This window comes from Astatotilapia calliptera, chromosome 12, assembly GCF_900246225.1.
Source record: "Astatotilapia calliptera chromosome 12, fAstCal1.2, whole genome shotgun sequence".
Classification (NCBI taxonomy): Eukaryota; Metazoa; Chordata; class Actinopteri; order Cichliformes; family Cichlidae; genus Astatotilapia; species Astatotilapia calliptera.
Window position 1 is genome coordinate 36,826,019 of NC_039313.1, and position 15,760 is coordinate 36,841,778.

The 15,760-nt window shown below is 44.8% G+C and overlaps 1 protein-coding gene across 5 annotated transcripts in view; it reads right to left on the reverse strand.

Annotated features, from left to right (window-relative positions):
* grin1b (glutamate receptor, ionotropic, N-methyl D-aspartate 1b) overlaps nt 1–15,760 on the reverse strand; it is a 69,204-nt gene that overhangs the window by 51,263 nt on the left and 2,181 nt on the right. For all 5 annotated transcript variants that reach the window (XR_003273971.1, XR_003273970.1, XR_003273972.1 and 2 more), the window contains exons 2-4: nt 14,552–14,808; nt 5,448–5,582; nt 2,978–3,154 (exon numbers count right to left, since the gene is read on the reverse strand). Coding sequence is in view for 2 of the 5 variants with exons in the window: in XM_026186175.1 (XP_026041960.1) it covers nt 2,978–3,154; nt 5,448–5,582; nt 14,552–14,808 (569 nt within the window). In the remaining 3 variants the exon portion in view is untranslated. The remainder of the gene's footprint in view (nt 1–2,977; nt 3,155–5,447; nt 5,583–14,551; nt 14,809–15,760) is intronic.

Below are 15,760 nucleotides of genomic sequence, written 5' to 3' on the forward strand. Positions count from 1 at the left end.
ACCCATCCACATTAAGGGGACGGCTGTGGAGCGTGTGAGCAGCTTCAAGTTCCTGGGAGTCCACATCTCCGAGGATCTCACCTGGACGACCAACTGCTCCAAGCTGGTCAAGAAGGCTCACCAGCGCCTCTTCTTCTTGAGGACTCTGAGGAAGAACCACCTGTCCTCAGACATCCTGGTGAACTTCTATCGCTGCACCATCGAGAGCATCCTGACCAACTGTATAACAGTCTGGTACGGGAACTGCTCTGCCTTGGACCGGAAGGCGTTGCAGAGGGTCGTGAAAACTGCCCAGCGCATCGCCGGAGCACCACTTCCTGCCATAAAAGACATCTACAGGAAGCGGTGTCTGAAAAGGGCTGGGAAAATCATCAGAGACCCCAGTCACCCATCACATGGACTCTTCACCCTCCTGCCCTCTGGGAGGCGCCACAGGAGCCTCCGGACTAAGACCACCAGGTACCGGAACAGCTTCTTCCCCACAGCTGTCAGACTCCTGAACTCTGCCTCCTGACATCTGACCCACGTTAAACTCATGGACTGAACATACACACACCCACAATGGACAACTGTACCCTCAAACACACAATAATAACATGGACTGAACCACCACTCACAACCACCAGCACTTTATATAGCCTCTGTAGAAACTATCTACACCCTCACTTATCTTAACTGCACTACTGTATAGCTCTGTGTAAATAATCATTCTGTACATTTGATAATCTTTAACCCTACAACTGTTTACAACTTGCATAGTTCCCATTTCTGTATAGCTGTATATCTCAGTGTTACATCCTGGGAGGCTGTGGGAATGTGTGGGCGTGGTGTTGTCTTCTCCCTCTCCTCCTCCTTCGTTCTGGCCCCTCCCCTTGTCTCTCTCTGCCCCTGCCTTCTCCTTAGGTCACACCTGCTGCTCATCTGCTCTCGTTACAACCAATTACCCTTAGGGGTGATATAAGCTGGAGAAGAGCAGTGTGGAAGAGGAGGGAGAGGTTTCTGGTGGATTTCCTCTGTGCTGGTCAGAGTGTGCTACTGGCTTAGGTGTGGAACAGCCTGCTGCGTGTGGCTCTTTGTGAGTAGTGTTTAACTGAGCAGTGATTGCCCATGAGTGACGGCGGCCTTCATTAGTTTGTGTGGCCTGCCTGGATATTGTTTGCTAGCAGCGTTGCTGTCTCTTTCTGTTGAAGCCTTAAATTCAAATTCAAATTCAAATTTTATTTGTCACGTACACAGTCATACACAGTACGATATGTAGTGAAATGCTTGGACAACTGCTCGTGACCTAAAGAAAACAAAAAAGGAAAAGGCTATGAATAAGATAGGAAATAAATATGAAAAATTAAAAAGGGTAAATTTAACTAGGAAGGAATAAAATATAAATTAAGGTTAAAAATGAAATAACTGTACAACACAAATTAGAATGAAGGGTAAATTTAACTGGGAAGAATAAGATAAAATATATAAATTAAAGTTGAAAATAAAATAACTGTACAACAAAATACACAATATAGAACTATATAAGAATGTATGAAGAAATATAAATAAATATATACACAATAACAGCAGCTGTACAAGTATTAACCGGAAATGAAGAATATAGTGACCAGTGTTGTGCAAAAACAAAGTCCAGAAAGTCCAGTGTGTGTGTAAGAACTGTATGTGTGGGTCAGTACTGTGTGGTGGTGTGATTGAGAGACCGTATCGCCTGCAGGAAGAAGCTCCTCCTCAGTCTCTCTTATTGTTGCTTTCTTTGTTGAAGTGGTCATTACCACTTTGGGTTGATCTCCCTGATTTCTCATTAAAGCAGCGGTGCTGTCTCCTTTTGTTGTTGCCATTTATATGATTATTGAGGTGTTTGCCTACAATAAAGATCTATTTTATGTTAAATACCTCTGCCTGGCGTTCTTTTCATTCCACCTGGATCTAACTGTTACTGTCCCCCACCCTCATCGCCTAGACTTTTATGTGGGGACGTAACACTCAGATTCCTGTAAAGTTATTTATTTCATATTCTGTATAGTTTTTCATATTTATATCCTGTACATAGCTTGTACTCACTACAGCCTGTACATACTTATAGTTATAGAATATTCACAACATACTTCATACCGTGTACATTATAACATACCATAATAGACCCATTTCTGTAATATACTCACATATCTATATTATTGCTATTATTGCTATTATTGCAGCCCAGTCCAGCACAGTCCAGTCCAGCAAAGTCCAGTCCAGTCCAGTCCAGCACAGTCCAGTCCAGCACAGTCCAGTCCAGTCCAGCACAGTCCAGTCCAGCAAAGTCCAGTCCAGTCCAGTCCAGCACAGTCCAGTCTAGTCAGTAAAACCTCCTGGATCTGCATTTCACACATGGAGGTCATGTTTGATCATGTTTGTGATTCTTATCCTGGTTTGGATCACGTGTGGCATCAGGTGTTTATTGAGAACATAAAAACCCGGGGCAGTGAGCAGCTTCAGCTACACACAGGTCAGCTACTGAAAATAAAAGCAGAGATCGATCATTCTGCCTCATCTGGTTCTTTATGATCCATGTAAACAGAAAACCTGTAAAACCTCTTGGTGGAGATAAGAAAAGAAAAAGAACACAATAGAAAATAAAGAAAAAGGATGAAAGAGAAGCTGCTGTGAAGCATCTGGCAGAAAGAATATTAAAGCTAATGAAGGACAATGAAGGACAGATGAAGGAAGGATGAAGGAGAGATGAAGGAGGGACGAAGGAAGGATGAAGGAAGGATGAGGGAGCGATGAAGTAGCAATCCTGGAGAAATTACAGAGCGATGATGGAGGGATGAAGGCCTCTCACACAGCAGCTCATTATTTATCATGCAGCTAAACTACACAAACCTGCATCTGAATAACGTGCGCCCACACACACACACACACACACGTGATGTGCAGCACATTGAGACTGCATGTCCGTGTCTATGAGCTCATATGTGGGCGTGTCCTTGCTGACCTTGGTCTCACGCTCCTCCAGCAGGGTCTCCAGTCTCTTCTGGGCGGCTCGGCCCTCGTGGTCGTCGCTCACGATCAGGATGATGTGATTCCACCTGAACTCCCTCATCAGGTCGAACCACACCTGTGCCTGGTGGGAGTATGGAGGCACCGTCCTCAGGAACGACAGGTGGATGCTCTGCACGAGAGGAGGTGGAGGAGGTTAACCCAACAGGTTCTTACTCTACTTTGATTTTATCCAGAAACATCCATCCTTCACATGTATGATGAGTTGACATCATAACGAACCAGAGATCAGGAAGAAGCTCTACAGAACCAAAAGCCAGAAAAGCGATAATATGATCGTCTGCAGAAACATAACAGCTGCTATAAAAAGATTAGCCAATACTTCCTTAACACGTTTATCAAACACTGTACTGCTGAGTGAAAGGACACAAAGAACAAAACAGATGTAGTCTGGCTTACTGCAGCTGCCTCCACCTGAAAAATGTGTGAATATTTCATGTGTATAAAACCTGGTGAGGAACCAGAGCGCTGTTCACTGGGAGCACTGGGATATCCTATGGTAGGAAGTCCTGCCATTAATTAATGCTTCGATCTTAAATATGATCAACCTATCTCTAATAATCAGCTATGTACCACAGGCCTTCAAGCTGGCTGTAGTTAAACCTTTACTCAAAAAGCATCTCTAGACCCAGCAGTCTTAGCTAATTATTGGCCAATCTCCAACCTTCCTTTATATCAAACATCCTTGAAAGAGTAGTTGTCAAACAGCTAACAGATCATCTGCAGAGGCTTATTTGAAGAGTTTCAGTCAGGTTTCAGAGCTCATCACAGCACAGAAACAGCTTTAGTGAAGGTTACAAATGATCTTCTTATGGCCTCTGACAGTGGACTCATCTCTGTGCTTGTCCTGCTAGACCTCAGTGCAGCGTTCGATACTGTCGACCATAATATCCTATTAGAGCGATTAGAACATGCTGTAGGTATTACAGGTACTGCGCTGCAGTGGTTTGTATCATATCTATCTAATAGACTCCAGTTTGTTCATGTAAATGGAGAGTCCTCTTCACACACTGAGGTTAATTATGGAGTTCCACAGGGTTCAGTGCTAGGACCAATTCTCTTTACATTATACATGCTTCCCTTAGGCAGCATCATTAGAAGACATAGCATACATTTACACTGCTATGCAGATGACACCCAGCTCTATCTGTCCATGAAGCCAGATAACACACACCAATGAGTTAAACTGCAGGAAGGTCTTAAAGACATAAAGACCTGGATGGCCGCTAACTTTCTGCTTCTTAATTCAGATCAAACTGAGGTTATTGTACTCGGCGCTGAAAAGCCTAGAAATATGGTATCTAAGCAGATTCTTACTCTGGATGGCATTACCTTGGCCTCCAGTAACACTGTGAGGAACCTTGGAGTCATTTTTGACCAGGACATGTCCTTCAATGCACATATTAAACAAATATGTAAAATACGTGCGTTTGCTGTCGCATTTTATTTGTAGTGTGAACAAGCAGACAAAACAATCGGATTTCATCAAGAAATTGGAATTGAGCATTAAGACCTTTGAGTTCACCTTTGCCTCAGTGAGTCCTGCATTTTGGGTCCTTCCTTCCTGCACACAGCTATGACACATACAAGGTCTTAAATAATCAGGCCCCATCTTATCTTAATGACCTTGTAGTACCATATCACCCTATTAGAGCACTTCGCTCTCGCTCTGCAGGCCTACTTGTTGTTCCTAGAGTATTTAAAAGTAGAATGGGAGGCAGAGCCTTCAGTTTTCAGGCCCCTCTTCTGTGGAACCAGCTTCCAGTTTGGATTCAGGAGACAGACACTATCTCTACTTTCAAGATTAGGCTTCAAACTTTCCTTTTTGCTAAAGCATATAGTTAGGGCTGGACCAGGTGACCCTGAATCCTCCCTTAGTTATGCTGCAATAGATGTAGGCTGCTGGGGATTCCCATGATGCACTGGGTGTTTCTACCTCACTCACTATGTATTAACAGACCTCTCTGCACTGAATCATATCTGTTATTAACCTCTGTCTCTCTCCCACAGCATGTCTTTATCCTGTCTTCCTTTGCTTTTGTTTGAACTCTTATTCAGCCAAATAAAGGCTCGCTTTTTGTTATCATCCACCTCCATCCTTGTCTGTATTCTGGGTCCACATTCACCTGATTCCACGCCGTTCACCTCTGCAGACGTGACACCTTTTGTGATTTTTCACTCGTTCTGTGTGTTTTCTGATTGGGACACCTGGATGTCATCTGCATAAAAGTGAACTTTCCTGATTTTCATTCCAGTGGAGAAAATTCAGAACCAAGATGAAAGGCTCTGACGAATAAAACAGTGATGGATGCAAACAGCTGTGTAAAGAACCAGGATCAGATCCTCATGTGAGCGTTGCAGCTCAGACCGTCAGCGCTCTGCTGTAACAGACCGACCGAGCTAACCTTATCAGAGTAGATGGACATGCGTGTCGTCAGGCCGACCACGGGGATTCGGTAGAAACCGGCGGTGTAGGAGACGGGCGTTGGAGTCAGGTGGTCATTGGACTGTGGAGGATGGCTGACCAGAATGGCGTACACCTACAGAGTAAGACAAACACATCTCAGTTCAGATGTCCGTGTACCACACAGAAAGGTCGAGTAGAAAGTAGCGCCGGCGGGTTTGATGGATTTTTCTAGAATTACTATTTGATGTTAGAGGTCTGCAGAAAAGCAGCAGTGAGCTGTGGTTTCTGGAGACACGTAGCACATCTGTAGCACATCTGTCACATTAGCTGGAACTTTTTATGATTTCTCAGTTATTCGGTGGGTTTTCCCTTGTTTTCGGTGAGACAGAGAAATGTTTCATGTTAATCAGTCCTTTGTGTCTAATGACTGGCCCTGTGATGCAGACGCAGGATTTTTCCACGATGCAAACAGCAAACGCTGCAGAGTAACTGCTGGGAACAAATCCTGCTCTGTGAATCCTACGAGCCAAACGATCCAGGACGTTCACATGTAACAAAGCGTAAAACGTTCAAATCGGCCGTAAGACCTTTGATACTAACTCAGGTTACAGTTCAGTGCACACATTTCTGCCTCACACATAAGATGTTAATGATACAGATGAAAAGATTCTTAAAATTACATTTGATGAGTTTATTCTTCATATTTGTGTAAATGATGAAGGCAATTTTTCCTTCAGTTCAATCTTTGCAGTTAGATGTAGAGAACGAGGAATCTGCTCACAGCAGCTTTGCTGACAGGTTTGTGTCCAACAGCAGGATGACTGTAGGCCGTTACACTCGTGTTTGCACTGCGTCCTGTAGTAAAACCTGCACATGTGTTTGGATCAGTGAGATCAAAGTCATCCCAGGCTGCTGAGTAACATTTAAAAAAATGATAAAAGTTTTGTCTGCAGTTTGAAATCAGTCAAATAATATAAAATGCTGGTTTCACTGGTATAAACCAACTCCGCCCGTGTTGTGAAGGTTCAGACTGGTCGGTGTTTATGACGAGTAAAATCATCCTTCCTGGATCCCAGTTTGAGAAATGGTTCCATTTCACCAGCTTCAGAGAAACGTCAGCGATCTGCAGAGAAACTTTTATGTCCTGCCGAGTGTTTGCAGCTTTAGACAGAAATCAGAGAGCGTGAGCTGAAACTCTTACGTCACTACGCCTGCCGACGCTCTAGCAGAATAACTTTGTGGTGAATCACCGAGCAGCTCGATTGTATTTAAAATCGGACCTGAAGAAAATGAAGTAAACACTGTGTTGGGGGAAAACTCTGTAAAAGACCCAGGAGAAATAAAGACACAATGAGACAAAGTTACTTTCTTTATCAAACGTGTACACGGGTGAGCTGCTAAGAACAACTCACACCATGCACAGTGGCTTGGTAATTTTTATAGGAAAGACAGTGAGAACAGGATAAGAAAATACAAAACAAATAAAATAAACAACTCCATATGTGGCGCTAGTCTCGTCAGCAGAGAGCTGGGAGAAGGCTGTGAGAGATAAAACAATCTAAAACAATATGTCCCAAAACAGTATGTCTTTGCTGAGAAAATCTAAAAAGATAATTCTAAACTAATCTAACCATAGGCAAAGGGCAGACAAAAGGCATCTTTGTACATTTAAAAGAAGGTAAAGAAACATAGAATCATTTTTCCTGTAACACACTGGATGTGTCTCGGTTCAGATACTTCTGTTAGTACACTTGTGTGACTTGTGTAGTACTTGAAAGGGTCATGTTATCAAACTTTAGACTAAACATTTAAATTCTGTTCAGCAGAACCCGCCCCCCATCAAGGAAAAAGCCGAGGTGGTCGGTCAGGAAGGTCTTCCCCGTTAAAATGCTTAATCCTTGCTAATGCTAGCTGTGTGTCCACACAGTGCACAGGTAAATGATCTCAGATCAGTGAAAGCAGCAGCAGCTTGTCAGTGATGCTGGTCTCCCATCAGTCTCTCATCAAACAGATTTAACAACCAGAAAATGCTTCTGGTCTCAGCTTGACACGGACACATCAAAATGACAGGAACCACAGCTTCCAGAGTTATTCGTGCTTCCAGAGACAGCAGCCCGCTGTGACCACTTATGTAACCATCAACAGACTGGATACAAACAACGCTGGAGGGCTGAATGTCGTTTGAACGTTAAGGAGAGCGAGGTCTACTTTTGGACTTCACTGGACCAGCACTGCCTGCCTTGCTTGCCCAGACTGATTGCTGGTGGCACCTGCGGCTGCCCAGTCCGGGCATTATTGTGCTCTGCATGTGTGAAAGTGCTCAGACTTCTTGTCACTTTTGCAGTTTAAAGCTCTTTTTTCCCCTACAGGTGTTGTATTACAATTAAACGCATGTAGTGTCTTTGTACAGTGTTCACAGTGAAAGCAGCGTTATCCTGAACGTTGTCATTTATGTTAATAATCAAAAGATCTTTTAAAACACAGATGCCAGTAACGATGTTTAGTGTGATTGCTACAATAAATAAAACCAACTAAATGAATAAAACATTATGTTCATTCTGATAGTGTCATTAATAATTCTGTGTATCTAATTCATCTTCTTAATAATTCATTCATGTAAGACGAGTCATTCATACTGTACACTCATTGGCCCCTTTGTTCAACTGCCTGCTAACCTAAACATCTAACCAGCCAATCACATGGCAGCAACTCAGCGCATTCAAGACGACCTGCAGAGGTTCAAACTAAGCATCAGTAAGTACGCGATGCGACTGCACAGTCGGTCGTCTCAGTGTGTCAGAAACGAAAACATCTCCAGAGTTTACAGACAAACAAATAAAATAAAAAGAACAAACACACGCAGTCGGCAGCAGTTCTCTGGGAGAAAATGCCCTGCTGACATCAGAGGTCAGAGGTCAGAGACAGACTGCTTTCAACTCATAACCAAAGGTTGCATACGAGCATCTCTGAACAGCAGACGGGCGCATTCACAAAAACCGGACGACAGAAGACGAAAAAACATTTCCTGGTCTGACGATTCTCCGACGGCATCCCGCCTTTACCCTTCACTGGTGTTCAGGCTGGTGTGACGTCGTGAGGCAGATTTTCAGGACCAGCTGAGCATCATCTGAACTCCCGAGTGTTGCTGCTGACCACGTCCATCCTGTCATGACCACAGCCCTGATGCCTGCTTCCAGCACGCTCCGTGGCAAAAGGTCAGATTATCTCAAACTGTTTCCTGAACAGGAAGATGAGTCCGCTGTACTCAGACCGCCGCTACTGTCAGCAGATCAAAGAGTTTGTGTTGGTTCACGTTACTTCAATAGTGTCCTGTTTTATTCAGTTGCTTCTTCCACTGCAAGAGTGCAAGACCATCTGAGGCTCTTAGTGTGAAGGGCAACAGGAAGGAACAAATGTTTTCTGGTCTGGACATCAGGCACAGACAGAAGGAGTGTGAGACGTGGACTCCCGTCTCCTCTGAGCTCGGAGGAAGCTGCGGCTTTTACAAGTATGAAGCCGACGTTCGCCTCGTGACCTCAGACTGAGCTGGATATCATTTCCACAGGCAGACTCTACCTGTTAACAGCTTCTGTTCATCCTGATATGATGGATGCATCATCGTATCATGTTTTTAATAAACTAACCGCAGTGAAAGCACGTTTTCTTTTCCCTGTCAGCAGCACAAACAGGACCTGTGACCACATGAAACCACCAGCAGCTGCTCAGCCGAACCAAGCAGCTTGCAGCAAACACAGTTACAGGCCTGCGCTGTAATCCCTGCATCTCTCTGGACGGATTACATCTGCGTTCCTGCAGACAGAGAGAGAGAGGACGGTAATCTGACGTCCATCGCTCCCTCTGACACATCGACGCCATGTTGGCCTCATTTCTCCACAAAGGAAACAGGTTACAGAGCCCGTGTTGGATGAATAGTCTTTTCTCTGATGGTTGCACATAAAAACACATAAATATTTCTGATGCACTCAAAGAGCAGCTGTTTGCTGACAATCTGACAGGATTTGATTTGATTGCATCTGTTTGAAATCATTGTAATATCTTTTTAAAGGCACAAAAACACTGCTTGTTTCTATGCTTTCGTTCTGAGATGGATGGCTACTCTGTTACGCACTGCTTCCATCGTACAGCGAGGAGGTGTTTGCCCTCTTCCTGTGTTTTTCCATGTTTGACACATTTCAACGTTTCAGATCATTAAACAAATTTAAATATTAGACAAAGATTAGCACAAGTAAACACAAAAAATCCAAACCTACATGTGACCTCTTGGTCGTCGCTGCACTCTTGGGGTAATTTTGGTCGGCCGGCCACTCGTGGGAAGGTTCTCCACTGTTCTGTGACAGTGTGTGGTTAAAGGCTCTCACTGTGGGTCGCTTTGTCCAATATTTACATTTGTTTCACTCGCTGGACCCACGTCCTCATTTTATGTTTGACAGCGTTTTAGTAGGTAAAGGTGATGCTTGGGCATGAGCTGAGCTGCGGTTTGGGGAAGGCTTTGAGGCGGACTGGCGACGGCTCCCGGGCCCGGCAGATCTCCACGTACTGAACAGAAGTGAAGAAGTTACAGAATTGAAAAGGGGAGGAGCACGTAAACGAGAATGACAGCTTGCAGAACTGGGGGAACCTGTACAGATGAGGACCGGAAGGAGCATGTTTGGAGGCGTGGTCCCGCTCCTGAAATTCCCATACATAATCTCCAATTAATGATGTGAAACATTAAAGTGTGACAAACCTTTAAAAAAGTAATTGGAAAGGGGAAAATCGCTTCAACAGCACTGTAAGTATAAATCCCCGCTCGCCCCTGCAGGCGGTCAATCCTCCAAGCTCGGGTCCTGGAAGTCCCACAGGATCTTAGCTCGGTCATTCTCCACCACCCTTGGGGGTATCTCCCATTTTGACCCCGGGACTTCCAGGTTATACTCGGCACAGATGTTCCTGTACACTATGCCGGCCACTTGGTTATGGCGTTCCATGTATGCCTTGCCTGCTAGCATCTTGCACCCTGCTGTTATGTGCTGGATTGTCTCTGGGGCATCTTTACACAGCCTGCACCTGGGGTCTTGCCTGGTGTGATAGACCCCAGCCTCTATGGATCTTGTGCTCAGAGCTTGTTCTTGTGCTGCCATGATTAGTGCCTCTGTGCTGTCTTTCAGTCCAGCTTTGTCCAGCCACTGGTAGGATTTCTGGATATCAGCCACCTCCTCTATCTGCCGGTGGTACATACCGTGCAGGGGCCTGTCCTTCCATGATGGTTCCTCGTCTCCCTCCTCTTTCTTGGGTTTCTGCTGCCTGAGGTATTCACTGAGCACTCGGTCAGTTGGGGCCATCTTCCTAATGTATTCTTGGATGTTCGTTGTCTCATCCTGGACTGTGGTGCTGACACTCACCAGTCCCCGGCCCCCTTCCTTCCGCTTAGCGTACAGCCTCAGGGTGCTGGACTTGGGACCTGCCTGACCCTCTGCAGGTACTTGGTGGTTGCAGCTTTTCTAGCGGCCTCTTCATGGTTCCCATTCGCCTGTGGGATCCCCAGGTACTTGTAACTGTCCTCTATGTCTGCAATGTTGCCTTCTGGTAGTTCAATCCCCTCAGTTCTGACTACCTTCCCTCTCTTTGTTATCATCCGACTACACTTCTCCAGCCCGAACGACATTCCAATGTCATTGCTGTATAGCCTGGTGGTGTGGATCAGTGAATCGATGTCTCGTTCACTCTTGGCATACAGCTCAAAGCTATTCAAGTTTTAATCTTGTGCAGTCGGGCAGTGAGGCCTTCAGATGGTTTACATAAATCTTACGTCTGCATAGAGGTCTGAGATTACTTCTCCTAAAAAAGTCACTAAATCAGACTGAGTCAGTCTTCAGGTCCACAAACAGGACAGAAGACTGAATCATGTTTGTGTAAAAATGAGAAAATACGACACGTTTTACAGTAATTTGGGAAACAGACTTCTCTCGTTTCAGCTGATTTGTGTCCATGTACAAAGCGAAGATTTTCTTTCCTAAAATAGGGAAACGTTCACATTACGACTGCCATGTTGAATCATTTCACCGATGGATTAACTGAGCAGTTTTCTTATTAACAGCTTTGTTTTCTCTGCCCCTGTACAGATGTCCTCCTGGTGGCAACAGATGACATTATGTTCCCAAATATTAAAAACGTACGAGCCCAGTCAGCTTAACATGAGTGCAGTGATTGTTATTCTGCTGTTGCTCTCAGTTTTACTCTCACTCTGATTATAATTATGAAACACGAGCACACCCACCCCCACATGTCTCTGCACATACTGAAAGAATCAGCGTGACATAAATAAATCTGCCACGGCTGAAGTCTGAAGATGGCCTGACGAACAGAGTTTAACCAAACACGACTGAGATCATCCTGAAATTAGATGGAAACAGCTGCTACAAATGTGACAACTTTATTGATACACGATCAGAAAACCGAGCGCGCTGTTTTGATCTTGTGGGATTTTAACTCCATCGCCTCAAATTTCACAACATATACATCGTGCAGCGATTTTACCCAGGACGCCATTTTGGCCCCGTAGACATTCATCTGAAACGGTTGCCTAGCAACATGTAGTGTTTACACTGTGGTGCGCTCTGTGGCCGCACAGGAAGAAGGTCCTGAGTTTGAATCCAGGTGTAGTTCGTTCTGCGTGGCCGCGTGTCCAGGTGCACCCAGTGAACCTGCAGTGAGCGTCTGCTGCCAGATGGGGGCAGTGTGAGCAGCTCTGCTTGTTCTGTTGTTCGTCTGTTTTTCTTGCTTCTCTCAGTCCAGGGGCCCGTTCTTCGTACGTCGCTTACTACATCCAAGATCAAATGACACATCCAAGATCAAATCATCGCGCTAACCGTGAGCTCGCTAATCCGGTTCCCCGAACACACCTGCTGTTGACGATTACTACAGCTGGACGCAGTAATGTGACATCACTGGGTGTCGTAAAAGGGGCTACGCATCGATAGTAGAAACATTGATCGGCAACCCTCTGATTGGTCGGCGAAAATGTCGACGGAGCGCGCTCGGCTCGGTATTTTTCGGCAGCAGAGCAAGAACTCTTGATTGAGGGATTTCAGGAGTTTCAGAGTTTAATCAGAACGCAAGGGAACACTGCAAAGGCTGCAAAAGCAAGGAGAGAGGGCTGGCAGGAAGTTGCTGACAAATTAAACTCGTAAGTAATTTAATAATAACAATAATAATGGAGTGGATTTATATAGCGCTTTTCAAGGCACCCAAAGCGCTTTACAATGCCACTATTCAGTCACTCTCACATTCACACACTGGGGGAGGCAGCTACAGTTGTAGCCACAGCTGCCCTGGGGCAGACTGACAGAAGCCAGGCTGCCATATCGCGCCATCGGCCCCTCTGGCCAACACCAGTAGGCAAGTAGGGTAGATTTATTATATTACACTATATTATTCAATATTATATTACATTATATTATAATATGTTACATTATATCCTCTTTCACATTAGAGCCACGACAGGACCCACTAGAACATGGGAACAGGTAAAAGTGAAATATAAGAATATTCTACAGAATGGTAATATTTATCACTTATATTGCTTTTAGTCTCTTGGAAAGAGACCCTGGAATAATCTGTTTGTTTATAACAGCAACCAAGAAAAGGGCAGAGCAACAAAAGACAGGTGGTGGTCCTGCACCCCCTCGTCAACAAGTTGGTTAAGTAAATAATACCCTCACGGGAATATCGATATCTCTCTATGAGCACACTGTCGCGCTGAGCTAAAGGATCCTGTCTGTCCCGCAATATACGCTGAATTCTGAGGACTCTCCTTATCAATCTTGCACCTTCCGCAATGGGTGGCTCGCGTATACGGACAGGACATGGCTGCGACAGACTTCCCAAATCCACCTTCGCTTTTATAGCCGTGGTCTCTCATCTTGATTACACGAAGTAATTTACAATTGCTACTCTGAAATATGAATTAAATCTGTAATAATCACATACATGTAATAGAATGATTAATAGTACATTTCCCTTTTTTAGGAAATGACCTGTGTGAAATCAATAAATGGATCAGGTGCTGCATTGTCTTTGGTTACATTGATGTTATTTATTTATGGTGAAACAGTGGTGGAATATCGCTGTTGCTTTCGTATGAATGACGCGGACATACCTGCGTGGCCGCGATCTAATCCTGTTTACATAAAGTAAACCTGCTCCCGAGCAGGTTTACGCTTACGGCTCTGTTGCTATGACAGCAAGTCCCGGATGAGCTTCGGGGAACCGACTGATCCAGGATCACGCGAAATCGTCAACAATCTAATCCGGCTAACCTACTTAGCGAGGTACGAAGAACGGGCCCCAGGTGAACTCCCTTACCTGTTCAGCTCGCTTATCAACCAATCAGAATTTGACCAGCATACAGCGTCCTGTACGTCACCTCTGCAGCCATGAAACGAGTTTTATCCTGTTCTAATCCAGCTGAGGACGCTCTGACGTTTTGATTTTTAATGTTCCTGTAATTAACTCATTCAGACGTGTCGGCGCTCGTGTTGTTTTGGACTCTCTTTTTATAAATGACATAAAAATATGAGAACAATGTAATGATGTGAGCTAATAACACGAGAATTCAATGATCTAAATACATTTCATGGGTAATGATTATTTTATCTGACAACTAATTACATTCATTTTCATTTCATTTAGACCAAAATCAGCATTTCGCTTCGTTACGAGATGACTTCTGTGAAGCTGCTGCTGTTGTTGCAGGACAGGGTCATGACCCCCAACCACCCCACCAGTAAACCTGTCAAAATAAAAGTCATCCTGCAGTGAAATCAGAATAAATCATGTCATCTGAGATCATGTTTGATCACTGAGGTTAGGTTAACAGAGGAGACAGATTTTCACATTCAAACCTCCCATAGTTCTGTCGGGGCTTTTACTGTGAAAGGTAAACAGGAAGAGTTTCGTTTCACCATGAAAGTTGCAGCAGTTTAGGCCGTTTACGACCTCAGCGATCATGTGACCAACTCCGACAGAACCAGGCTCAGGGCGGGGCGGGGATAAGACATTTCTGAGTCAGGTTTGAGGGGTCATGTGACAGCAGGTGCTCACCTGGTTGGAGATGAGGTCCTCGCAGACAGAGAGTGCCATCTGGATGGCGTTGGCCTTGTGCGTGACGGAGATGGCGTTCATCTTGAACTTGTCCTTCCCGTACAGAGCGTTGGCCTGACTCACCGCCTCCTTGAACACCTGCTCGTATCGCTTCTGACTCAGCACGGCGCCCACATTCACCAGCCGCGGCTCGCAGCCGCACAGCGCCACCGAGCAGCACTGCAGCACGGCCAGGAGCAGCACGCCGCGCAGCTCCACTGAGGGGAGGGGAAAGGAAGTGCATTACTAAAGGGACGATTTAGTCCCACCGTGGGGTCCTCAGATACGCCTGAGGGGACGCAGACGTCCAGACTGGCGTTTAAATGATGTCGTAACCCCGACTTAATCTCATAATCTGGATTTTTTTTTAAGGCTTCCATCGTCTTTTTTTTCTTGGTAATCGCAAAAAGATTTTTTAATTTTAATTTTCAAACAAAATGAAATTGATTTGATGTTAGCAGCTCTGCGTCAGGTCAGACGCTCGATGTGAACATTCAAAATCAAAAGCATGTGAAACAACATGAAGGAAGATACAGAAGATTTGTCTCGTGACCTGATGATGTCACCTGAACCCTTCTTATCCCGGCGCTGATGTCATCATTCAACGGTTTATAAGGGGTCATTAAAACAAACGTGGGCGTGGTGAAGGCCGCCGTCAGTGCGTGACTTCCATCAGTGCAGTATGATAATAAAGATTTGTTTTGTTATATATTTTGGATTTTAATGTCAGAATTTACAGTTTTTACTCCATGATCTGGAGACTGCTTTTACATTTCCAGATTTTTATCTCATGTTTTTTTTGTAATTTGTTTACAGTTTAAACAGACAATAAGAATTTGATCTTTTCATTTGAATTTATGTTTTATAATCAGGAAGTCTGACACTGGAGGACAAGTCTGAGGCGACCGTGGACGAATCAAAGAGTCTGAATCCTTCGATAAAGAAGCTAAAGTGAAGAAAAGTAGGAACGTGTGGTGGAGGTCAGCTGAGACGGAGGTGTGCGCACTTTGAGCTTCTGTGGGGAGGATTCAAAAAGCGATGCAGGTGGAAGTTTATCATTGGTGTTCCAGACCAGGAGTCTGCGTGAAGTGCTCGTGTTCAGTCACATTTCTGTGGAGACACTCGGGAATAGTGACAGGCGGAGCAGACGGCTGTAAAAACGGGAAAAAT